The following is a 26535-nucleotide window of genomic DNA, read 5'->3' as shown; positions in this document are numbered from 1 at the left end:
GACAGTATATCGGTATATCCCATTCTGATACTGATGAAGATTTAAAAGGAATAAATTGTCATAGGCACTTCACTGAAGGAAGCAACAACTGCGGTCTAGGATAGCAAATCCTTCCTAGAAGTTGCCTCAGAGGTAGCCCTCCCTGCACTGTGAGGTATCTGCTGAAGAAAGGGAGGCACTAAGGATTATGTTAGTAAATAAGACTGGTGTAAACAACATTTTGTAAAGACCGCTCCTTGAGTCTTATAATTTCTGTTGGCCAGATCTCTATTTAATTCTTCTGACACTTATATAACCCTGTCAAATACATAACTCTGTTCTCCCTTTCTAAATTCTGTCAGACATCCAAACACTGCTGGAACAGTTAGATCGAAATGTTTTTGAATATTATCATCATGCTTTCAGTTCAGATTAGTTGTCATTACATTAAATAATGCCATTAAATTCAGGATCATTACTTTATGTTAAGTATTAAATTCAGGTTTTGATTTATTCCCAACATACCAGCGATTATATTTCCTAGTTCCCTTTACAGACTTTTCCTGATGAGAAATAAGCAGGCATTAGCAAGCACATTTTGCTATAGAAATCATTAAAACTTCAACATGTTGAACTGTATATATGTTTGGGGAGATCCTATATATATATATATATATATATATATATATATACCATCATTGCAAAACATGTGAGGAAAAATGTCCCATTCACTTGGCAGGGGCTTAACCAAGAAAGAGAACAAACTTATTTGATTTTGTCCTCTTCAGCTGAAATGTTCTGCTGTGGAAATCGATAACAAACTCCAGAGATGATTTAGTTCTCTACAACCAAATATTTCAGATCCAAAATGCCTTAATTGGTTTTAACTTAAAGTGTCAACATTATGAGCTTGAAGCACTTACAGCTGCTGAAGAACAGGATATATCATTACAAAATTAGATCCAGAGAACATGTGTGTGTGTGTTTCATCAGCATGTGTGCCCCAGACAGCACTTGCCATTTCTAGAGGCAGATGAAATTTGCTCCAGCCACTTCTTTCAAAATCATAACTTCCAAAACTGGAACATTAACTGAATGGCTGGAAATAGATGACAGGTGCAATGTTTTTTATTAAGTCTGAAACATTATCTATTGGATTAATAACTTTAAAGTTTTTTGCTCCACTAAGACAGCACTCTTTTAAAAGGCATGTTTAAATTGGGCTGGTTGGTCTTAAGACCACAAGTCTGGCTTAGGATATAAGAGGTTCAGGGACTGAATCCCAGACAAGGCCTGCTTGCTGGACTTGTGGGAAGAGAGAGGGCTGCTAGCTTCCATGGGAGAGTGAGAATTTGAACCTGGGTTTTCCAGATTCTAGTCTGATGCCCTATGCCATGCTGGCTTTCAGATATATCGTACAAATATGCAGAGGAGAAGAGATCAGCAATCATGCTACCTATTTTCTCTATGAAAAAGAACAGCTGATTCAGGACCCACCCAAGACCTTTTTGTTGCTATCATATTTAAAAACAGCCATGGGGGGGGGGGAATGACCCAATATTTAGGAGGCTACCTGGGATCTATTTTTAAATAAAAGTGGACGGTACAGACAAAGGGAGATACCCCAGCTTCTCCCCCTCCCCATACCTTGCAGTACTCTACTGCTTAAAATGTATTTTCTCCCAGCCAGGGGTCAATATGGAAAATCAGCTGGGCTGGGAAACAGAAATGGTGAACTGAGCACTGTGAAGTTAAGCAGAGGCAAGGTAAAGAGCACAACAGGGTTACCCTCACACTTGAGTCCTGTAAATAAAATGGAAATAGATTTCATCCCCCAATTGAGGGTCTAGGAAAAGAAAAGCTCAGTTAGATGCCAATTTCCATTTTGCACCACCTGCTTTGCAAGTGAGAACTGCCTGTAGAGCTTTCTCCCATCTGCATGTAGCTTAGAGAGCAGGATCCCTGGGAAAGGGGTAGGGTCTTTGAGCATTTGTAGCTGTTGGGTTGTCACCTGCTCCTCGCTCAGTCTATGATATTCTTGAGACAATATCCAGGAAGTTTGTTTATGCCAATGACATGGAGGTTGCAGCAAGTCCTATCAATTGATAGGACTGAGCAAATACTGACTGCGGACCTTGAAATTTTGGCTGACTATTACCATAAATAGAGCCCCGTGGCGCAGAGTGGTAAAGCTGCAATACTGCAGTCGGAGCCCTCTGCTCACGACCTGAGTTTGATCCCAGTGGAAGCTGGTTCAGGAAGCCAGCTCCAGGTTGACTCAACCTTCCACCCTTCCGAGGTCAGTAAAATGAGTACCCAGCTTGCTGGGGGGAAAGTGTAGATGACTGGGAAAGGCAATGGCAAACCACCCCGTAAAAAAGTCTGCCGTGAAAATGTGAAAGCAACGTCACCCCAGAGTCGAAAACGACTGGTGCTTGCAAAGGGGACTAACTACCTTTACCTTTATTGCCATAAATGGCAGCTTATCCCAAGTCCAGGAAAAACAGAATGCTCGTGTTTCCATCTCAATAATGGTCTTATCAACTGTGAATTGAATGTCTACCTTAATGGCACCCAATTTCCACTCAGCCATACACCTAAGTACCTTGGCTTTACCAAGTGTTGGTACTAGTGCTATTGAAATACAAAGCAGAGGCAAACCAAAGTACAGAAAATCAGTGGGAGTCATATGGATGTTCTACCTTTGTAATGACACAAATCAGACTCTGTCTGACCTGTGTTAAGGTAGTGATTAAAGAAGAAGGCAAAAGATGCTTAATTGGTTATGGGTCACAACATAACACAAGCACATTTGTTAAATATTTGAGGGAATCAGCAATGTAGCTGGAGGGCAAAACTAAACTAAAAATCTGGCAAAATACAAATGTTTACTGGAATGAAAAAAATCCTTGAATTCTGAAAATCAAGGTTGCTCATCAATCAAAAAGATAGCTTGATGAATATTAATAACTCTGGTATTTGATGAACAGGCAACACTGAAGTCCTCCACTGTGCATTTGTCTCACACTTACTTACCTGTTAAGGTTTCTACAAAGTTTTGGCTTAGTTTATGTAAATACACATTGTGAATTTGTAATCAAGAAAACTTTAAAATTGGAACTATGGAGAAAGTGTTGCATCAATATGGTACACCTTCCATTTTACTATTCATACCCCTTTTCCAATTCAGAATCACCATCCCTTTCTCTGTTGTCCAACTGCAAGTTCCAACACTTGTCTCCTTCAGCTGCCATAGCTAAGACAGCTTCACACAAGCCAAGTTGGAGATGGGAGTTCACGATCAAAACCTGTAACCCAGGTCATCACAACCCCTTGTAAATAGAGATTCCCTTTCTTTGAATTTATTGGCTCATTAGCTACCTGTCAGGCTATTTGGACAAATGAAATAGCAATACTAGTTGATAAAACAAGGGGCCCTACCAATTACACAGTCTTGCCAATATCCAGACACCAGAAAAACAAGTGAGTAATTGAACTAGTGCATAACATTCAGAATCTTGGACAGCACAAACCTCACCAGTTTGCTTTATAAATTAGTTTTAAGATACTAAATCCACATGCATGTATTATTTACATTGTGCCATCATGTGGCTGGTGCATTATGATTAAAAAGCTGCAGTAAGAAATGGTCAAGAAAGACAGAGTTAATGTGGTGGTGAAGAGACAGAAGGCGTGAAATTGCTCTTAAAAACCTAGGTCTGATTATGTAATTAAAGGATTACATAGCACAGCAGAGACTCTTTCTTATCAGCATTCTTTAGGAGACTGTGCATTAAGGCTGTCAGTCTGTTAAGTGACTTCCTGTCTGGAAGCAGAATACAACAGGCAAATGAGCTCATAATGTACTCTTAATGTAGGCATGGTCGTTCTTAGTTGCATCTTTACAGATCACCCAGTTGTCCTGTTTCTGATCAGAAGGGGGAATTTAGGCCTTTTAGGACTGCTCTTAGAATTCAGAAATCTCAAGACATTTAACACACATCCAACCTTTTCTATATAATCTATTTCAAAGATCTGATTTCCTTTGTAATCCTGTATACATCATACAAACAAAACAAGGTAGCAAGCACTTTGATTCATCTCTCCATACATTCACAGGCATTTTAATTGTACAGTATGCATTTAAAGAAAAAAAAAGTGTCAGGGAAGATGACTAAAATGTGTGAAGGCCAGATCTCAAGAACACACAAATGTGTCCTCAGCTCAGAGAGCTCCAGAGGAAGATGGATCACAGTTCAATATCAAATACCATTAGTGAGTCTGGCATCTCCTGCCAACAGAGCCATTAAGGAAATCAGCCAAGGACTAATGCATCATCCATGCTGCCCGTAAACCCACAATATGAACTGCTATCCTTTTCTCTCTCCCCCCCCCCCCCCACAGTCCCACTGCATTCCTTTCATTTTTAAATGATGAAATGATTCCAAAGTTTGGCTTTGACTCATTAACTTTATCTCTTTTAAATATACAATATAAAACAATATGTTATTGTACATTTGAACAACATTGGCACAAACATCCTGTAAGTCAAGACGTTGTTCTGTTACATTCAAACACCGTGACATGGTTTGTTTTTCAGCTTCGAGAATGAGCAAATGTAGTATGCGAGTCTAAGAAGCCAGCACCATGGACAGCTCCCAGATCCTGCTTCAGATGGGAAGTGATGGAAGGAGGGGAAGGAAGTGAGGCAGCTAAGGGGCATTGAAGGACAGCAGCACTGCTTCCCTAGCACTTCGTTTCAGCATTGCAGCAGATACACACCTCTTTAATCCCCCACAGTATGAAAATGGAACAAAATCATGACAAGCATTTGACTTGCAGTGGCGGATGACTGTATATGACCACCATCCACTTTGTAGAACAACCACTATAGCAGAGCCACCAACAGCAGGGAGGACAGAAACATGCAGGAATCCTTTCACTGGAAAAAAAAAATTACAATACAGAACGTCCCGGCTGTACTGTGATTCACAGTAGCAGCAATGAGACCCAAACCATGGACACACCGGTGGGGCTTTCACAAGTGAGGTCACAGCAGCTGCTTTCTTCTGCACAAGACAGAATCTTGTCAATAAATAATGCCTCAGTTTGACCCATAAGTCTAGGAATTCTCCCCATTTGGAAGAAGAAACGAAAAAAAAAAACAAAATGCTCCCCCCTCTCCTCAAATGCACACGCAGGGCCTGAATTGCACCCCGTCCATGGAATCCTGCTGGGGCCAGGTAGGGAGGGAAAAGGCTGGTGCTGCTTATCGCCAAAAGACACCACGAACCACACACACCTCCCATCCCACTCATTCCCAAGCTATCCCCGTGTCAGAGTCGTGGGAAGGGACTGAAGCCATTTCGAGAGCGGCCACAAAACCGGAGTGGGGGCAAGAAAAGACTCCGGCAGGTCCCTCACCCACCAACCCTTGAACGGCTCAGGGGAGAGGAAGCAGCTCCAGGGAGGCTACCTGTATTGGAGGAAGGGGGGGTGGGGGGGTTAGGAGATATGTTTCAGGTGGCTCCCCACTCCCAGGGTTTTCCAGTCCCCCCCCCATGCCATCAGCAGGAATCCCGGTTGAGAAAAGCCTTTGTGAAGAAGTGAGCTGGATGCAGAAGGGCGGCTGAGGGAGAAGGTTAAAAAGAGAGAGAGAGAGAGCTCTTAGCGATCCAGGTTTATAGTCCAGTGTTTGCTAGCGCTGGAGTCCTTTGCGGGCCCCCCCTCGCCTTCGTTCTTGAGGTCCTGGAAGACCTGCGTGAAGAAGTGCGGGTCGGCGTTGATCTGCAGCATCTTGCAGCTCAGGCCCTGGATGATGGCGAGGCAGCGGTCCCAGAAGCGCTCCTTGTCGCCCTCCACCAGGAAAGGCTTGAGCGGGTAGGAGATCTCGTTGCCCATGTAGGAGTAGGCCAGGTAGAGGCAGGTGAGGAAGGCGGCCTGCAGCTCGGCCTGGCTGCCGATGCGGTCGCCGCGCAGCGCCTCGCGGCACAGCAGGTAGACGAAGACCAGGTTGGCGGGCGTGATGAAGCCCTGGTCCTGCCAGCCCTGCAGCAGCAGCGAGCGGTCGACGGCGCGGAACCAGGCGACGAGCTCGCCGGGGCTGAGCTCCTTGAGGCGGTAGCAGCGGCGGCACACGAAGTCGCCCAGGCAGCGCAGCAGCTCGCCCGTGGAAGCCTGCACGATCACGCGGCGCGGGGAGCCGGCGGGGGGCGGGGGCTTGGCGGCGGCGTCCGGGGCCGAGGAGGGCGGCACGGTGGGCACGGGCACGGCCAGAGGGCCCGGCTTGGCGCCGTCGGGCTGCGACTTGCGCGCGTTCTCGCGGTTGCGCTGCTGCACCGAGGCGTCGGCGGCGGGCTTGGGCGTCGCCTTCTTGGCGCCCTTCTTCTTCTTGGCCGACGCGGCCACCAGGCGCTTCCACGCCAGCGCCGAGATGAGCACGCCGGGCCGCTTCAGGCGGCTCTCGCCTTTGCCCTGCGCCCGGCCCTTCTCGCCGAAGACCCCCTTGCCCGGCCCGCCGGGCGACAGCGACAGCACCGTGCCCATGGCCGAGGCTCTCCCCCGCGCCGCTCCTACCGCCCGCGAGCGCCCCGCGCGCCGCCCATCGACCGCGCCCGGGGAAGCAGCCCAGCTCGCCCAGCCGCCCCGAGCAACTGCAGCGAGCCGCGCCAGGGCCACGAGCTCTCCCCCCCTCCCCCGCGCGCCGGCTGCGGCGCCCAGCCAACCCCGCCGCGCCCCGCCCCGGCCTCGCTCCCGGCAGCCAATCCCCAGCCGCGGCCCCGCTCCTCTCCGCCAATCGCCGTCGCGCCGCCCCGCCCCTCCCAGGTGCCTTCCCACCGAGCTGCAGGGTAAGAAAGCCGAAGGAGGGGGTTGGGGTGGCCTCTGCTTTGGAGGTGGGGGAGCGGGAGGCTCTTCCTTGGAAGGGGTTTCGGTTGAACCCCATTACATTGTATTCACTGCCACAGGAGGCAGCGGCGGCTACAAGCATAGCCAGCTTCAAGAGGGGGTTAGGTAAAAATAGGGAGCAGAAGCTATTAGCCGCAACGTGTGTGTGTGTGTAGTTAAGTGCGCGCGCTCTTATCTGGGAGAACCGGGTTTGATTCCCCACTCCTCCACTTGCACCTGCTGGAATGGCCTTGGGTCAGCCATAGCCCTGGCAGAGGTTGTCCTTGAAAGGGCAGCTGCTGGGAGAGCCCTCTCCAGCCCCACCCACCTCACAGGGTGTCTGTTGTGGGGGAGGAAGGTAAAGGAGATTGTAGGCCGCTCTGAGACTCTGTCCTTGAAAGGGCGGCTGCTGTGAGAGCCCTCTCCAGCCCCATCCACCTCACAGGGTGTCTGTTGTGGGGGAGGAAGGTAAAGGAGATTGTGAGCCGCTCTGAGCCTCTGTCCTTGGAAGGGCAGCTGCTGTGAGAGCCCTCTCCAGCCCCACCCACCTCACAGGGTTTCTGTTGTGGGGGAGGAAGGGAAAGGAGATTGTAGGCCACTCTGAGCCTCTGTCCTTGAAAGGGCAGCTGCTGTGAGAGCCCTCTCCAGCCCCACCCACCTCACAGGGTGTCTGTTGTAGGGGGAGAAGATAGGCCGCTCTGAGCCTCTGTCCTTGAAAGGGCAGCTGCTGGGAGAGCCCTCTCCAGCCCCACCCACCTCACAGGGTGTCTGTTGTGGGGGAGGAAGGGAAAGGAGATTGTGAGCCGCTCTGAGACTCTTCAGAGTGGAGGGCGGGATATAAATCCGATATCATCTTCTTCATCATATATATATATTGGCCACTGTGTGATACAGAGTGTTGGCCTGATCCAACACAGCTTCTCTCATGTTCTTATTATGATCTGGAACTTGGGTTTCACAGCTTGGTGCACGCTTAAAGTCACTGTTACTTACTTGATCCCTTTTGAAGATTGGCAATGTGTGGTGATGAACATGTGGAATTCACCTCCGCAGGAGTTGGTGGAGGCTACAAGCATAGCCAGCTTCAAGAGGGGGTTAGATAAAAATATGGAGCAGAGGTCCATCAGGGGCTATTAGCCACAGTATGTATATATATGTGTGGATATAGATATATAATTTTTGTGGCCACTGTGTGACACAGAGTGTTGGACTGGATGGGCCATTGGCTTGGATTCTCTTATCTTCTTATGAACAAACACCCCCTCCCCCCCACACGCATTCAGTTTTAGCCTTAGCTTATGGGAGGTAACATTGTGCTGGGAAACTGAGCATGTGTAGTGTGTCTCGCCAGCATGCAGCCAACTCTCCCCAGATGAGAGGCAAAACTCGTGTCAAATACCGTGACTTCCAGGCAGCCATGGCTACCTCTATATTCAAACAATAGTACAGTGGTCTTTCTTTTACTTACTTCTTCTCCAGGACTTCGGGGTGAGTTTCTAGTCTCAGCCTGTGAAGCAGAAGAAGGCAGAGTTCTTAAGCAGGGTTACTCACAAGGAAGTCCCATTTTATTGAATGAGGTTTATTCCCAGGGAATTTACTTTCAGGATTGTTATCAAGCTATTGAAATGGAGGCCCAGATTGTGTAGGGGTTTAAAGGTCATACCAGCACTTTCAGCAGAGTCCAGAAGCAGAGTGGGCAGTGCAACCCGGGAAATTAGAACTTTAAACTTTGTCATCCCATATCAGATTTGCACTAGCTGGTTCCCAACAGGACTGGATTAACAATTAGGCAAAGTAGGCACTCGCCTCTGGGCCCCCATGCCTTTAAGGGCTCTGGGGCGGCTTTCCCTTCCACTTGCAGCCCTTCCAGCCTGCACGCACAGCCAGCAACTGAGCTGCTCTTTGCCCGACTTGCCTGGTGTGGCTGTTAGCATCATCTCCAAGTTTGCCTCTCTCTACTTCTCCCCCACAGCTTTGTTAAAGGGGCTTTTGAGAAGGTGCCTGCAAGTTGCAGTGGGGGCAACAACTCTGAGTTAATTTGTGAGGGGGCCCCCAAGATTTTGACTACCTAGAGGCCTTCACAGGGTTTAATCCTTCACTGGTTCCCAAACTGCCTTCAAGGGAAGTCCCATGTAGTGAATGTTATAAGAAGATGAGGTTCCAAAGCATGAATGGCAGAGGCCACATCCCTCCATTGAGGGCACCCAAAATGCTAACCTGATTCTTCAAGGGCTAACAGCAGCAATGCCCTTTTGCCACTACTTTCTCCACTCAACAGAATAAATGAACACAAAGCAAACGTTAAAAACAGAAACATTCAGAATATAGTGGGGGATAATTTCAGTCTCCCTGGGCATTCTGAAACAGACTTGAAAGTTGCTGTACGAAAGCGAAGAAATTTCAAAGAGAGATTCCAAAGTAAAGTCACAGAGTTAATTCATATGCAGATTTGTTTACTTATGCTATTTGTAGTCCATTGTTCTCATTGAGATTCATGTTAGAGTACACAGAATAAGTCAATGTGAGACGTTGATTAGACATCCAATAAGCAACATGATAGGTCTTGGATCATAGAAATCTGCCAGATGCAATAATCTGAAACAAGCAGAAATCTAAAACAAAAGTATTACATCTCACAGGGTGTCTGTTGTGGGGGGGGGAGAGGATATAGGAGATTGTGAGCCCCACCCACCTCACAGGGTGTCTGTTGTGGAGGGAGAAGATATAGGAAATTGTAAGCCACTCTGAGCCTCTGATTCAGAGAGAAGGGCGGGGTATAAATCTGCAGTCTTCTTTTTCCCACTAATTAGATCTTTTATTCTGTTGACTGGATCTTGTTTTCATTTTATTTTCCAAAGAACGTAACAAGCTCACCTCTTGCATCCCTGGGGCTCCCTTTAACATCATTTCCCTCTCTCAAACACACCCCTGAATCTACTGAGGGGCTGTGGCTCAGTGGTAGAGCATCTGCTTTAAATGTAGAAGATCCCAGGTTCAGTCTCCAGCATCTCCAGTTAAAGGATCTGATGGTAGATTTTGTGAAAGACCTTATTTGAGACCCTGGAGAGCTTCTGCCAGTCTAAGTAGACAATACTGACATTCAGTATAAGGCAGCTTCATGTGTGCATCAGACAAAGTGGGCACTAAAGCCCTTAAAATTTTTATGCATCCGACAAAGCAGGCAATAAAGCCCATAAAAGTTTATGCTTCAACTCTGATAGTCTTTATGGTGTGACAAAACTCTTGGTCAGTTTTGATGATGATGATATTGGATTTATATCCCGCCCTCCACTCCGAAGAGTCTCAGAGCGGCTCACAATCTCCTTTCCCTTCCTCCCCCACAACAGACACCCTGTGAGGTAGATGAAGATATTGGATTTATATCCCGCCCTCCACTCCGAAGAGTCTCAGAGCGGCTCACAATCTCCTTTCCCTTCCTCCCCCACAACAGACACCCTGTGAGGTGGGTGGGGCTGGAGAGGGCTCTCACAGCAGCTGCCCTTTCAAGGACAACTCCTACCAGAGCTATGGCTGACCCAAGGCCATGCTAGCAGGTGCAAGTGGAGGAGTGGGGAATCAAACTCGGCTCTCCCAGATAAGAGTCCATACACTTAACCACTACACCAAACTGGCTCTCCGTAACAAACTGGCTTTTGCCGTAACAAATTAACATAGTGAATCTCTACGAGAATATGAGTGCGATCCTGTTGAGAATATGCATTCTTCGTTCCCTAAGGTCCAAGACTGCCAACAATCTCCTCCCCCAGATTTAATTTGTCTACCCTCAACAAGTCTCAAAACTGGAATTTAAGAATATTATTACTGCACCTGGAGTAGTAGAAAAAGAAAGACATAGCCAACATATTGATTCTACACATGTCCATATTGATGACTCATATCCAGAAAGTATAGATAGCTATGTTGATCAGGGGAGGGGAAAACAAAAACAAACTGTAATCTAACCAAAATGTCACAAGATAGTGAGTGCAGACTTTTGAGTTCTTCAGAGTGTGGGATGTTTGATGCTGGTATTCCTGTTTTCAGTGAGAGAGAGAGAAAGAGAGGGTCCTTTTTTGCTTTCTCACCCCAGCAGCACCTGGGACATTTTGAAATCCATCTGTCCCTCTGAACCAAGTAATCTAATTTAAGTCTGCTTTACAACCTGGCCTCCTTTTAAAGAAACTGGTAAACTGCAGCCTTTGGGATTCTGCTAGCAGGCTCCGAAATACCTTTTTCCTCACCTCCCCCAGTTTTTACTTAAAATTCTGATGGGGAGTTCTGTGAAACTCAAAAGCTTGCATGCACTATTTTGTGGTGTTTGGGTTGCTCTCACGTAGTGGCTTCCTATAACTTCTAGCCACATGAAAGACAAAACAGACCTCCATAGGACTCTGTAACCTAAATCCTTGTAAAGCTTAAAAAAATCACCCATACCTATCCTCTAAGTATACCCTAATAAATTAAGATCAGAGCTGCCCTTACTCTCCCATGCCTCAGGCATCCTATGTAGTCTCAATGGCCAGAAAGAGTATTACAAATTAGGGAGAAGTCCAGCAAGACCAAGATTGCTTCTGCTTGGGAATGATTCTCCTTTCTTCTGTGATTGCTGCTATGATTGCAAAGTCTGCTCATGTGCCTTTCCCACCCCTACTGCCACTGGCGGGCTTTATGATTTCTCAAAAACTATTGGATACTGCTGTTCTGTCTGGCAGGGCAAATCACAGTGGAACTGGAGAAAACCCAGAAGGTTGGCAAATGCACAATGATGTGTGGAGCCAAAATTACATCTGCTGCTATTTGGGGGAGAGGGATGCAAAGCAAGAGCTCCATGTGGAAGCAACCCAAGAGGGTCCTGCTTCTCCTGCTAATTGTCAGGCAAGATTATGCCTCTTGTCTGTGCCCTTCTGTGTTCCCCCCAACCCTCAACAGCAGTGATTGGGACCTTCACAGCACTTGGCTTTTGTCTAACAGCAAAGGGGCATTTGTTGACCACCCAGGGGAAGTATAAGCTTACAGCAAGTCTTGGCATGCTGTGTGTGTCTATCCACTTCTTCAGGGTTTTTGCTGAGATTCTGGTCTGCAGTGTTCACACTCCTCTTGTGCCTTTGATGTCAGGGCCTCTGCCACAATACGCTACAAGGATATTTGTTAATGTCTGCTCAGAGATCTCTGTGGAAAACACACAAGGCTGGGATTTATAAGTTGAAGGAAAAGGATTATCACTTACCCTGGTCTACGAATCTCAGGATGAGAGGATGTTTCTTTACCTCATGATTCAAGAAAACAATAAAGGGGGGGGGGAGCAGAGTTGCTACTCCCATTCACCATTAGGGAGCCCAGTTAAGAAGTGTCACAATCCTCAATCTCTCACCAGCAAATTCTGGGAAGATCTATGAAACCTTTTGTGTTTTCTTGCAACAGTCTCGCCTCTTTTTCTTTGCTTTTTTCTCTTTTGGTTTGAATACTCTATGAATCCCCAGATCATGGCAGTGACAAATGTTTATTCAGACACATGTGAACGGAAAAACCATATGAAAGATATATTATTTTACCTTTTATAGATCCAAGAAGGGTAGGTATGGGAATAGCATACCTTTAAGTTTCCCAGAACTCTTCATCTGGCAGCTGAAACTCAAGTGATGAAGAGTTCTGTGAAGCACAAAAGGTATGCTATTCCCATGCCCTCCTTTGTTGGCCCAATAAATAGTAAAATAATATCTCTTTCATATGGTTTTTCTCCAAAGAACTGCAACTTTCATACTTCCACAACAACTTCAGCTTGGTCCAAGAAAAAACTATAGATTTATCTTCTTTGGATTTCCTGTCTTTTAGGACCAACACAGACAGTGAAATATCTGAGCATTTGCAATGGGTTAGACAAAAAGTACTTTAGGCAAATATGCTCCTGCTAAATATGCAAGGTCTCTGGCATGTAAAGGATCAAAGTTGCAGGAAGTTGAAGAGATTAAAATATGTTAATGTCATTAGATAACTGAGAAAGACAGGATGGAACAGGTCAGATCTTGTGATAAAAAGAGCCTGTCAGGGGAGGGCAGAATATAAATCAGATAGATAGATAGATAGATAGATAGATAGATAGATAGATAGATAGATAGATAGATAGATAGATAGATAGATAGATAGATAGATAGGTAGGTAGGTAGGTAGGTAGGTAGGTAGGTAGGTAGATAGATAGATAGATAGATAGATAGATAGATAGATAGATAGATAGATAGATAGATAGATAGATAGATAGATAGATAGATAGATAGATAGATAGATAGATAGATAGATAGATAGATAGATAGATAGATAGATAAGGAATGTGTGGTGTATGTTAACCAAAACAGAACTTTGGGTGAGGAGGGTCACAGGTGACACTACATGACCCCAAAATGGTTTTGACTCAAGGAATACTTTGTTTTTCGAATGGGTACTCAAACCACCTAAGAACATAAGAAGAGCCCTGCTGTATCAGACTAGTGGTCCATCTAGTCTAGCGTCCTGTCTCACACAGTGATCAACCAGTTCATCTGGATGGCCAACAACAGAGCACAGAGGCTGAGGCCTTCCCCTGATGTTGCTTCCTGGCTCTGGGATTCAGAGGCTTAGTGCCTTGGAAGGTGGAGGTTCCCCACAGTCACCATGGCTAGTAGCTACTGACAAATTTATCCTCCATGAATCTATCCTTGTAAAGCTTTTTGTTTCTATGGCCATCACTACATCCTCTGGCAGTGAATTGCACATTTCAGTCACTCTCTGTGTAAGGCAGTATTTCCTTTTGTCCATCCTGAACCTACTTCCCATCAGTTTCATTGGATGCCTTCGAGTTCTAGTATTTTGAGAGACAAAGAAAAAATGTAATTTTGTCAACACTCTCCACTCCATGCACAATTTTATAAATCTCGTATCATGTTCCTAAACTGAAAAGTTGCAGACTCAGCCTCTCCTCATAGAGAAGGTGCTCCACCCCCTCCAAATCATCTTGGTTGCCTCCTCTGCACCTTTTCCAGCTCTGCAATGTCCTTTTTGAGATATGGGGACAAGAACGGTACACAATATGGGGGGAAACTCTAGTATTTGGGAATAATCGTAGAGCTTTTTCCAAATTCTAGAGCATCCCCCTGCAATGTGCCTGATGTGATAACATCATTTCTGGGTGACCTCATGTGCTTTTTGCACATGAAGAATATCCCCCCACGAAAAGCCAGGTAAGACCTGGCAACCCTAATCTATATAATGGCATTATGTATTGGCCCTTTTATCCTCAAAACTTTCCTAATAATATCTAACACTGAGTTTGTGTTTTTCACTGCTGCAGCACACTGGGTTGACACTTTTCATTGAGCTATCCACTATGACCCCAAGATCTTTCCCCCTCTAAGTTCAGTCCCCCATTAGCCTATATTTGAGGTAGGGATTTTTTGTCCTAATGTGCATGACCTTACACTTGCTAACATTGAACATCATTTGCCACACTATCACCCACTCACCCACTATCACCCACTCACTGAGGTCCTCTTAGAGCTCTTCATGGTCATCCTTGGTTTACACCATCAAGAAAAATTGGTATCATCTGCAAACTTGGCCACCACGCTATTCACCCCAGTTTGAGATACTTGATGAATAAATTAAATAGTACCAGTCCCGATACCAATCATTGTGGGACCCAACGGCTTACCTCCACCCATTGTGAGACTTGTCCATTGATTCCTACTTTTTGCTTTTTGTGATTTAACCAGTTTTAATCCATAAGAGAGCCCATCCTGTTACCACAAGACTGCTAAGTTTACTCAGGAGTCTTTGGTGAGGTGCCTTGTCAAAAACTTTTTGAAAGTCCAGGTATATAATATCTACTGGGTCACCATTGTGTACATGCTTGTTCACTTTTTTAAGGAACTCCAATAGGTTGGTGAGGCAGGACTGCTCTTTGAAGAAGCCATAAAACATAAGAGAAGCCATGTTGGATCAGGCCAGTGGCCCATCCAACACTCTGTGTCACACAGTGGCCAAAAAAATTATATATATATATATATATATATATATATATATATATATATACACACATATACATACACACTGTGGCTAATAGCCACTGATGGACCTCTGCTCCCTATTTTTATCTAACCCCCTCTTGAAACTGGCTATGCCTGTAGCCGCCACCACCTCCTGTGGCAGTGAATTCCACATGTTAATCACTCTTTGGGTGAAGAAGTACTTCCTTTTATCCGTTCTAACCCGACTGCTCAGCAATTTCATCGAATGCCCACGAGTTCTTGTATTGTGAGAAAGGGAGAAAAGTACTTCTTTCTCTACTTTCTCCATCCATGCATAATCTTGTAAACCTCTATCATGTCACCCCGCAGTCGACGTTTCTCCAAACTAAAGAGCCCCAAGCGTTTTAAAGAGCCCCAGGCCATTCTAATTTTCTCTCAGCAATTCTATCTTGGATTACAGATTCTACTTATTTGCCTGGGACAGATGTTAAGCTGACTGACCTGTAATTTCCTAGTTCCCCTCTGGATCCCTTTTTAAAAACTGGTGTCACATTTGCTACTCTTCAGTTTTTTGGCACAATCAATAGCCTTAGATAACACAAGATACAACACAGTCAGTTCCTCTCAAACAGCAGATGAGGAGGTAAACTTATGTCTGGACTGTATTTCCAGCTGTAGGTGAGGGTTTCCATGTAGCGGTTGCCAGCTCTGTGATGGAAAATACCTGGAAACATTGGGGGTGGAGCCTGGAGAGGGACGGGTTTGGGGAGGGGCCTCAGCATGATGCAATGCCATCGAGTCCACCTTTCAGAGCAGCTGTTTTCTCCAGGGAAATTATCAAACAATCAAACACCAAAGAATAAATATACTAATATATGGACACAATATACATTCGACATATAATGTCAAATATAAAGTGTGTGCACACTAACAACAATATAATAGCTGCCTTTGGATTTCTGTGATTGTCTCTTTACATATATCTTCAGTTGGTAGCTTTTTTAAAAATTTTAAATAATTTATTAAAATCTCAAAACAATACAAAAAACAAAATTAAATAAAAAGTGAAACTCAAAATTACAGTGCAAAACTAAAACAAAAACAACATAGAGCAAGATTGCAAAATAATACATACATAGTATATCCATACAGACAAACCATCAGACACTCAATAGCAAACAAAATTCAGATATCTCCTTGGCAATTTATAACATGGATTACTTTGGGAAGTTACATATTGAAAAAAAGAAACCATTTCTCTTCAAAATTTGACTTATACGATGAGTTATCAGATGTAAGAATTTGTGAAGCCAACTTATCTGAAACAAATATATCCCATACTTTTATAAATCACTTTCTAACTGTTGGAGCAGACCTTTTCTTCCAGTATTGAGCGATTGCAATTTTTGCAGCAAGTATTAAAGAAGCTACTAAATGTTGCTGCAATTTAATAACTTCTGTATTTCCCCAAAAGCTTAGGCGTATAGACTCTGGAGAAGTAGGAATTGTAGCTCCATCTATACAATGATTGGCAGAATCTTGTTCCAGAAACACCTTATAATTGGGCATTCCCACCAGCAGTGCAAAAATGAACCTTGCTTCTAGCAGTTTGGTGATGTTACTGACTTGCAGTGATAGAGTTTTTGAGGAGTCATGTACCATTTTGGGAAAACTTTGTAATTTTGAAATCTAATGTTCGACTTCAATTTAAACAAACAGAACATATCATTTTCCATTGCGACTCACTCAGTATTAAATTGAAATTTCTATGCCAAGGCTTTTCTTGCGATAACAATGACCATTTTTTTCTATTTAAGAGCTCATAAATGGATTTCAATACCCCCTTCAACCTAGGAAAGCCGGCTTTAATAACTGTTTCAAAAGTTGTAAGATCCCTCTGCAAAGCATTTTTCAAATCATTCGCCTTAGTCATAGAAAATATTTGCTAATATTTAAACCAAGGTATGCTGAACCCAATTTTTTTCTCCATCTGCTTATGTGACCATAATTTTCCCCTGCAAGTTAAATCACATAGTCTAAAGACATTAACTTCTCTCCACTCTTTAAAGGAAATTGAAGATCTCCCAGGAGCAAACCAAGTCTGACCTAGAAAGGTACTCACAGGTGAGATCCCAGATGCCAACTCCCCTCTATATCTATCCCAGATAGCTAGACAGTGCAATAAAAAAGGGTTCTCTTTTATTTTTGTGGACCTCTCTCCTGGGTGATTCCATAACACCTCATGAAGAGCATTAGGATGGCAGTACTCCCGTTCTATGAAAACCCATTGTTTTGATGGTATTGGACATGAATAAAACAAAATTGTTTTTAATTGAGCTGCCAAATAATATGTGTGCAAGTCAGGAAGTGCCAATCCACCCAGACTCGAAGGCTTCATTAGCAAATTTAAGCTGATTCTTGGAAACTTTTTATCCCACATAAACTTTTTCCATTGTGCTTGCCAGACTTTAAAATAGTTAAGTGGAACTAAAATAGATAGGTGCTGAAAAAGAAATTTTGGAAAAATAAGTGAGCGAATCATTTCAATTTTTTCAAGAAACGAGAAATTTACTCCAATCCTCCAACTGAGTTCTCACCTAGGTTGTAAGTACTTCATAGTTATATTTGTATAATTCTGAAAGTTGCAAAGGTATTTTAATACCCAAGTGACTCCAAGCCTTGGATACCCATTTAAGCGAAAACTTCCCGCTAATATACTGTTTGATTTAATTAGATATACATATTGGAAATCATTCAGATTTATCTAAGTTAATTCTAAATCCTGAAATCACACTGAATGATGAAAGCTGCTGCATAACTGACTGTAATGATGATTCAGGATTACTTAAGTATAATACAGCATCGTCTGCAAAGAAACTAAGCTTGTAATTCCCTGAAAGTGTTTTAATTCCTATTATATTAGGATTCATTCTTAGAGCATGAGCCAGTGGCTCTAATGAAATTGCAAAAAGTATTGGAGACAGGGGGCAATCTTGTCGCATACCTCTGTTAAGAAGGATATCAACAGATCTAAAATTATTAACTGAAATTTGTGCTATGGGAGAGTGATATATCGCATTATTGGCACATAGGAAATTGGGACCAAAGCCCATATGTTGCAAAACATCTTTCAAATAAGAGATTTCCACCTTATCGAATGCCTTCTCAGAATCCAGAGCCAAAAATACCAAACTCAAATTCTTAGACTGGCAAAAATGAATCAGGTTCAAGGTCTTACGTATATTATCATTAATCGATCTACCTGGAATAAATCCCGACTGATCCTCATGCATGTATTGTGAAATTATCTTGTTTAATCTGGTAGCCATGATTGTGCAGAATACCTTAAAATCATGGTTTAAAATTGATGTTGGACAGTGCGATTCAGGGTACATTCTGTCTTTACCTTCTTTTGGAATCACTACAACCCTAGACTCTTTCCAAGAGAGTGGCATTCTTCCCATAGACAACATGGCATTACAGGTTTTTAACAGTGGATTTAAAACCAAAGTCTGGAATTTCCTATAGAATTCCACAGGGAGACTATCTCTACCTGGAGCTTTATTATTATTTAATTTGGAGAAAGCATCTCTCAACTCTGACTCTTCTGTGGGGTGATCTAAAAAAACTGCATGATCTTCAGTCAGCTTTGTATCAAAATGAATTGATTTCAGGTAAGCCATAGTTTGACCAACACTAGAAATTTTTGATGTATAAAGCAATTTGTAATATTGTGAGAAAGCCATTGTTGTGTCCTTCAGCGATGTGTGAATAGTCCCATGAGATTTAATAGCATGCACTAATCTGGAGGCTTTAATTTTTGAAACCCGATTCTTTAGCCACCTAATATTCTTTGATGTTCTAGTAACATATTTTTGTCACAGAAATAGTAAATTTTTCTGAATAGATGAATAGATGAAATTTCTAACAATGACAGTTTTTTCCTTTCCATCTCTAGCTTCCTCAAGATTTTCTTACCTCCAAATTTTTTATGTCTTAATTCCAGAGACTTTATCTTAGTTGTCAACTCTGAGATAACTTTTTGTCTTATTTCTTTTATAGAAAGATGCTTTCTCTTCCTTATAAATAACCCCAGTGAAATTAGAAGGTAACACGAGAGCAGATGCACCAGGGAATCCATGGTAAATTCACTACAAAAGAGAGATAAAGAGTGGGGCTTTATCAGACACAGAAGCAGCCATTTTATCCAGGGGAGCTGATCAGTTGTAAAAGTGAGAGATCTCCAGGCTCCACCTGGAGGCTGACAACCCTACTCCTCAGGTGAGAATGAATGAATGAATGAAATTAGCCAGCTACTAACATCAGGGCATTCTAGGGTTGCCATATCCTTTCATGGCTGGCTTTCCTTTTAGTTACAACACACTCGGGGCTTTTTTTTTTGTAGAAAAAGTTCAGCAGGATCTCATTTGCATATCAGGCCACATCCCCTGATGCCACACCAGCCAGAACTGCATTCCTGTGCGTTTCTGCTAAAAGAAAAAAGCCCTGAACACACTGATGAGAAATTAAACAAGAGATGCTTTTCCACACACATTGCCCTTCCTTACAAGAAAATCTGCACCTGTTAAATGACTCACCGTGTTTAAAGACACAAACCTTTGAGCTGGTAATTATAGGAGAAGATTCTGTGGCCGGTACGGATTTGGAATGAAGGATACCCATAGAATATTATTTGCTGTTGAACCATATTTGAAGCTTTTACTTACCAGATCCTGCCCTGACCTCACCTTGACTAACAGACGTCAAGAACTGCTTATGATTTGTGCATCAGGTGCAACAACAAAGGCCTAAGAAAGGAGTAAGTGGAGTGTGCCCATTCACTTCATACAGCACTGGGTGTGCTTGTTTCAGAAAAAAATATACTTTACTGAATTCTTAAAAAGCCAAAGTATCCCCAATTTTTGGTATTTTACCACCCTGGTGCTTTCCTTTCTCTATGAGATATTTAAGAGGTCCTCATTATGCAATGGCATTTGACCTAGCTCACCTTAACTGTAATCCCTCCAAAATATTCTGTGGGACATTTTGTAATATCCCATTTTCAGATCATCTTTGTCCTTGTGACCAGGGAAAAATTGATACTTTGCCTCATAAACAGGGCTTTTTTTTAAGCAAGAATGCACAGGAACGCGGTCCCAACTGGCTTGGTGTCAGGGTATGTGGCCCAATATGCAAATGAGTTCTTTTTTTGTAGAAAAAGCCCTGTGTGGAACAATGGTAATGTCAGGGGGTGTGACCTAATACACAAATGAGTTCCCGCTGGGCTGTTTCTACAAAAGAAAGCTCTGTGTGGAACAATGGTAATGTCAGGGGGTGTGACCTAATACACAAATGAGTTCCCACTGGGCTTTTTTTACAAAAGAAAGCAATGTGTGGAACAATGGTAATGTCAGGGGGTGTGACCTAATACACAAATGAGTTCCCGCTGGGCTTTTTCTACAAATAAAGTCCTGCTCATAAATATTATAATGCTCCTTTTTAGGAATCTCTGGATCTTACCTGTTTTTATTCCATTTATAATTTAGTAATTTTCAAAGAAGGATCCTGTGGCACAGAGTGGTAAAGCTGCAGTACAACTGGCACTTGCACAGGGGACTACCTTTACCTTTTTAATTTTCAAAGGGATTTTATTCCTGATCTGATACTTGAATGGTCATCCAAATATAACTTTACCAGTTGCTAAATCCCTGTCTATTATATTTTCCTTTAGAAACGAGTTTAATACTCTATTAGTCATTACTCAAGATCTATTGATCAGAGGCGCTCTGGAAAGGAAAGGAATGTCAAAGTTATCTGTCCATTCTTTAGTCTGTTGCTGTTCTAACACACGTGCATTCTAGCCATGTTTTCACAGGAAACAAGCCTTGCTGAACTCAATGGATTTACCCAAGTGTATAGCATAAGTCAAGAGCCCTTTTCTTTGCATGCCAGTGAATGGATCCTCATTATGTTCTCCTTTTATATAAGGGCATGAAAAACAAACACACAGTGAGTAGATTAGGTGGGTAGCCATATTGGCCTGAAGTGGCAGAACAAGGTTTGAGTCCAATGGCACCTTGAAGGCCAACAAAGTTAAATTCTTTTGTGTGCATGTACACTTCATTGACAAGCAGTGGGGTCATTCTTCCTGCTGCAATTCCTAGATCTTCTGCAAAATCTAATGTTGGAGCCCCAAAAGAAGGTGCCCCTATCTATTATTTCTAAATGGAAGGAAGGAATTTAAAAGGAGTGAGGACCCTTTAAATGCGATGACCAGAACTCCCTTTGGAGTTCAGTCATGCTTGTCACAACCTTGCTCCTGGCTCCACCCCCAAAGTCCCCAGATATTTCCTGAGTTGGACCTGGCAACCCTAAGAAGGTCCTGGGTACAAACTCTGGTGTTTCCATTTAAAAGAGTACCTTAGAGAGCTGCTTAGAGAGATACTGCAAATTGGAGTAAGTAGTACTGAGCTATGTGGACCAATGCTCCAGTACAGCACAAAACATTAAGGTACATGAGAAAACCATGGGGTTATTTTGGACCATTCCTTTCTTTCATAATTTTGCTCTGTCTTTTTACATTTGGATGCAACCTCTATCAGCCTTGCAAGCAGAAAATGGAGAGATCCATGGAATAAGATCCACTGAGAGATCTGAAAATTGTGCTATAGGTGAAGCTGTCCTCCTTGCATTGGTGAGTCTTGTTAATTTTTGAATATATGTTGCTGTATGTGTATTATATATCATGATAATTTGGCATAGTTATTGGTTTGTATATTTTTATAGACATGGCTAGGCTACATATAATGCCTCTATGTGATAGGATAATAAAGAAACGACTTTTTATTTTGTGCACAATGTTCACCTCTGCCTACTTTACATTCACATTCTATTTTCAGCTCTGATAGGAGAAAAAAATACTGTATAAACTTATGATTGACACCAGGGGCTTTTTTTTTTTTTTTTTTTATAATAAATAATTCTTTATTACACCCAGGTGAAAAACAAAAACAATTTGACATACAATACATATACAATACATACATCTCACAGTCTAAACTCACAATCACATCATCATATCAACCTCCCTCCACCACACAAACATCCTCCCAAACATCCCGGGAGTAGACAGAGAATAGCTTGTATATTCCCATTAGTCCAACACTATACCTTTACTTTTTACCCAGCGAAATATCGGTTCCCAGCTCTCTTTGCATTTTTGTATATTGCCATCACGTAACCTTGTAGTCATTAAATCCAGCTCTGCAGCTTCTATAAGCTTTACAATGAATTCTTCTCTGGAAGGTATCTTTGGTAACTTCCAGTATTTTGCGTACAATACTCTTGCAACGGTAACAATATACATTAACACCTTAATTATTTTAGGCGGAAAGGTCTCAGTACAGACATTTAAAAGATATAGTTCTGGGGAGTGATGTAATGTAATTTTTAAGATTTTCTGAGTCCAAATACTAATTAGCGCCCAATACTTTTTGGCGTGTTCACAATTCCACCAAATATGAAATAACGACCCTTTTATCCTTTTACACTTCCAGCATTTGTCAGAATAGCTGGGGTGGACTTTGGCCAATCGATCTGGGGTTAAGTACCAGCGATAGATCATTTTATAAAGATTTTCCTTATACAGAGCTGGCTTTATTAATTTTACATTTCTTTTCCATAATTTCTCCCAGTCTTCTATAGCAATACTATAGCCAAAGTCTCTCAACCATTTAACCCAAGATTCTTTCACCACTTCTCCCTGCATTTTCTCCTTAAGCAGCCACTCATAGGTTTTGGAGATTAATTTCTGATCAGTCTGTATTATTTGGTCAAGGTCGTTTAGTTTCTTGGAAAAACCAAATTCTTTATCTTTTTGGTATCTTGATTTTATTTGGCATTGCAGCCACCAATCCATTTGATCCATTTCTTCTGTTCGTAAATTATTTTGTCTATCTAATAAGTTTTGATAAGTTAAGTTTTCCCAGTTATAAAGATTCGGGTGGGTAAATGCCTCAGCCGATGATAACCACGTTGGCGTATAAGAATAGTACTTCCTAATCTCTATCCAAGCTTTGAAGAGAGATCGTCTTATCTCGTGTCTCCAAAAGAAACTATTTTGTGGGGGGTTTTGGTACCAGAGATACCCATGCCATCCTCTCTCCAGACCCGCTCCCTCTAACACCAAGATTCTCTTATTTTTTAGTGTAAACCAGTCTGTTAACCAAGCTATTCGGCAAGCCATATGGTATAAATTCCATTCTGGAAGAGAAAGACCCCCCCTAAGTTTGTTATCCTGAAGTACCTTAAGTCTAATTCTGGGCTTTTTGTTCTGCCAGATGAACAGTGAGGTTATTTTGTTGATCTGCTGGAAAAAAATTTTTGGAAGTAAGATAGGGATCATCTGGAAAAAAAATAGTATTCTTGGCAATACATTCATTTTTATGGTTGCTATCCTTCCCAGCAGTGAGATATGTAGATCTTTCCATCCAGTTAAATCTTGCTGTATATCTTTCGCTAATTTCCCATAATTGTTTCGATATAAGTCTTTCAAATCATTGGTCATTTGGATTCCTAAATATCTTATTTTTTTCCCGTATACGAATTCCGATTGAATTTCAAATTGACTAACTTGTTCTTTATTCATATTTTTGGTGAAAAATTTCGTCTTCTGTACATTAATCTTGAGTCCCGCCACTTGTCCATATTGTTTAAATGTTTCTTTCAAATGAAGAATGGATAAATTGGGATCCTCCAAGACACACAATAGATCATCTGCAAAAGCTTGAACCTTCAGCTCCTCTCCTTTGATTTTGATACCTCTTATTTTGTCTTCATCTCTAATTCTTTGCAACAAGAGTTCCAAGGTTAAAACAAATAGGAGGGGGGATAGGGGACATCCCTGTCTTGTGCCTTGTGCTATTTCAATCAGATCCGAATTGATATTATTAAAATTGATCTTGGCATTTTGTTCTGTGTAGATAGTCTTCACCATGTTGCAAAAATTTTCTCCACAGCCCACTGCTTTTAATGATCTCAAAATGAAATCCCAGTTCACATTGTCGAAGGCTTTCTCTGCGTCAACAAATATAAACGCCACTTGTTTCTCTGGGTGCTCTTTATAAAATTCAATAGCGTTTAATAAGAATCTCAAATTTTGCCTCATTTGTCTGCCTGGGATGAAACCTGTTTGGTCTTCATGAACAATGGTGCCGATAACCTTTTTAAGTCTGTTTGCCAACACTGTGGCGAAGATCTTGTAATCGGCGTTCAACAAGGAGATAGGTCTATAGTTTCTCACTTCTGCTGGGTCTGTGCCTTCTTTATGTATTAACGAAATCAACGCCTCCTTCCAAGATGCTGGGACTCTATGATATTTTTGCGTATCTTCAATTACGTTTTTATATGGAATGAGCAATTCTTCTGCACATATTTTATAAAATTCAATTGGTAGCCCATCGGGGCCTGGTACTTTATTCATTTTCTGCTGGCTTATCGCCTCCACAATCTCTTGTATAGTAATTGCCATTTCCAATTTTCCTTTTTGTTCCTTTGATAGCTGTCTCAGCTTGGTCTTTGCTATGTAGTCGTCTTGTCGTTCGTTGTCAATATTTTGGCCTTTATATAGTTTTTGGTAAAATTTTTGAATTATCATTTTCATCTGATTAATTTGTGTGAACTCGTTTCCTTCTTCATCCTTAAGTAACTTTATTATTTTTTTATTTCTTTCTTTCTTAAGTTTATATGCCAACCACCTACTAGTTTTGTTTGCACTTTCAAAATGGGTTTGTTTCATCCATTTCAGCTTCTTTTTGACCTCCTCCATTAATAATAAGTTGATCTGATGTTGAATAGCTGAGATCTTTAGCCTTATCTCTTCTGTGTTTCTTTCCTTTAATTGCTTCTCTTGCTCACCTAATTTAAGAACCAGCTCTTTATAGGACTTCAATCGTTCTTTTTTCCTTCCAGCTGCATATCTTATTGCAATTCCCCGAAAAAAGGCTTTAAATGCATCCCAGATAATATGCATGCTGGTATCCTTGACTAAGTTGTATTGAAAAAATTCTTTGATTTCCTTCTTGGCTGTTTCCAGAAATTTTTCTTCTTTCAGGATCTGCAAGTTAAGGGTCCAGCGAGAATTTTTTGAGGTTCCTATTAAATTCACCTGTATAGGATTGTGATCAGCATAAGTACTTGGTAAAATATCCACTTGCTGGAGCGACAACACTAAGTCAGCCGATATCCAACACATATCGATCCTTGACCAGGACTTGTGTGCCGATGAATAAAATGTATAATCTTTAGTTGAAGGGTTCTTCGTTCTCCACGCATCTAATAGATTGAGTTCGTCCGCTAGTTTTAAGAAAGCTTTTGGCAAGATGTTCCGTATCTTTCTTTTTTTTGGTTGCTCAAATTTCTTATCCTTTTCCATGTCGAACACCGCATTATAATCGCCAATTATGCAACAATTCTTCGGTTCCAATTCTATCAGTTTTCTATGTAGCGTTTGGTAGAATTTCTCTAAATTCTCATTAGGAGCGTAGATGTTGGCTAGTATGACTTTGTTACCATTAAGATCTATCTCTATTATCACTATTCTTCCCTTCTTATCCATATAAAGACATTTGGAGTGAATAGATCTGGATACATAAATAGCCACTCCTCTCTTTTTTTTTTCCGGATCAGATGAATGATAGAGAATTCCTAATCTATCATTTTGCAGATATTTTATATCTTTTTCTTGAATGTGGGTCTCCTGTAAACAAATTATTGAGGAGGAGGTCTTTTTCAGTTGCTGGAAGATTCTTCGTCTTTTTCGTGGGTCATTTAGGCCGTTAACGTTCACTGATGTTATTTGCAATCCAGACTTAGTTCTCATTTTGACATATCTATACTATCAGGTATTAATTTCTGGACTTTTTTGGTTCTGTTCTTTGTCCTGACTCTGTCTCTCTGCGACCTCTGTACAGTTCGTTCTTCTGGATTGCTCTGGCAATCCTCTTCTTCTTCTTGTTCGTCCCCTGTTTCCGATTCTCGACTGCTCAAGTCCACAAATTGTTCCCAAAATTCTTCTAATTTTTCCATCGAGTTTATATTATGCCTTTTGGATTGATATGTAAAAAGAACCCCTTCCGGGATTAGCCATCTGAATTGTATTGAATGTCTAATCAGCCATGATGACAGCTTACGATATTTAATTCTACGCTGTCGAACTTCCCAGGGGACATCCTTCAACACTTTAATTTTGACATCTTTCCATTTCAACTCCTGCTCTTTGGCTTTCCTCTGAATTCTTTCACACGTTACAGAGTGCACAAATTTGACATGGACCTCCCTTGCCAAGTTATGTCGTCGCGTGTAGTTGGAGGAGACTCTTCTAGCCCACTCAATGTCTCTCCTTCCCCCCTCCAGACATTCCTCGTCTTCGAAAGTCAACATCTCCATAATCTTCTCTATTATATTCTCATTCTTTTCCTCCGGTATGTCCTGGAAGCGTAATATATGGGCCGCCTTCTCCACCTCTAGTCTTATTACCCTTTCCTCTAATTGGGCCACTCTTTCTGCATTGTCTTGAACTTTGTTGAACATCTCTTTTTCTTTTCCCTCTATCTTATCCACTTTAGCAGTCAAACTGTGAATCTGCTGAGTATTCCCTAGCAATTGCTTTTGGAAT

General features: G+C 42.2%; 1 protein-coding gene across 1 annotated transcript; it reads right to left on the bottom strand.

Annotated features, from left to right (window-relative positions):
• Positions 1 to 5612: 5612 nt before the first annotated feature.
• Positions 5613 to 6525, bottom strand: CDK5R2 (cyclin dependent kinase 5 regulatory subunit 2). The gene has a single exon (XM_060262786.1). It carries the CDS (start codon positions 6523 to 6525, stop codon positions 5647 to 5649), a length of 879 nt encoding a protein of 292 aa, XP_060118769.1. The 3' UTR covers positions 5613 to 5646.
• Positions 6526 to 26535: the final 20010 nt, after the last annotated feature.

Source organism: Heteronotia binoei, chromosome 21, assembly GCF_032191835.1.
Source record: "Heteronotia binoei isolate CCM8104 ecotype False Entrance Well chromosome 21, APGP_CSIRO_Hbin_v1, whole genome shotgun sequence".
Lineage (NCBI taxonomy): Eukaryota > Metazoa > Chordata > Lepidosauria > Squamata > Gekkonidae > Heteronotia > Heteronotia binoei.
This window is presented reverse-complemented; position numbering and strand designations above follow the sequence as displayed.

What these genes read in the sequence shown, in the direction of transcription:
- CDK5R2 (XM_060262786.1), bottom strand. Translation starts at nt 6,525, where the DNA reads ATGGGCACGGTGCTGTCGCTGTCGCCCGGCGGGCCGGGCAAGGGGGTC.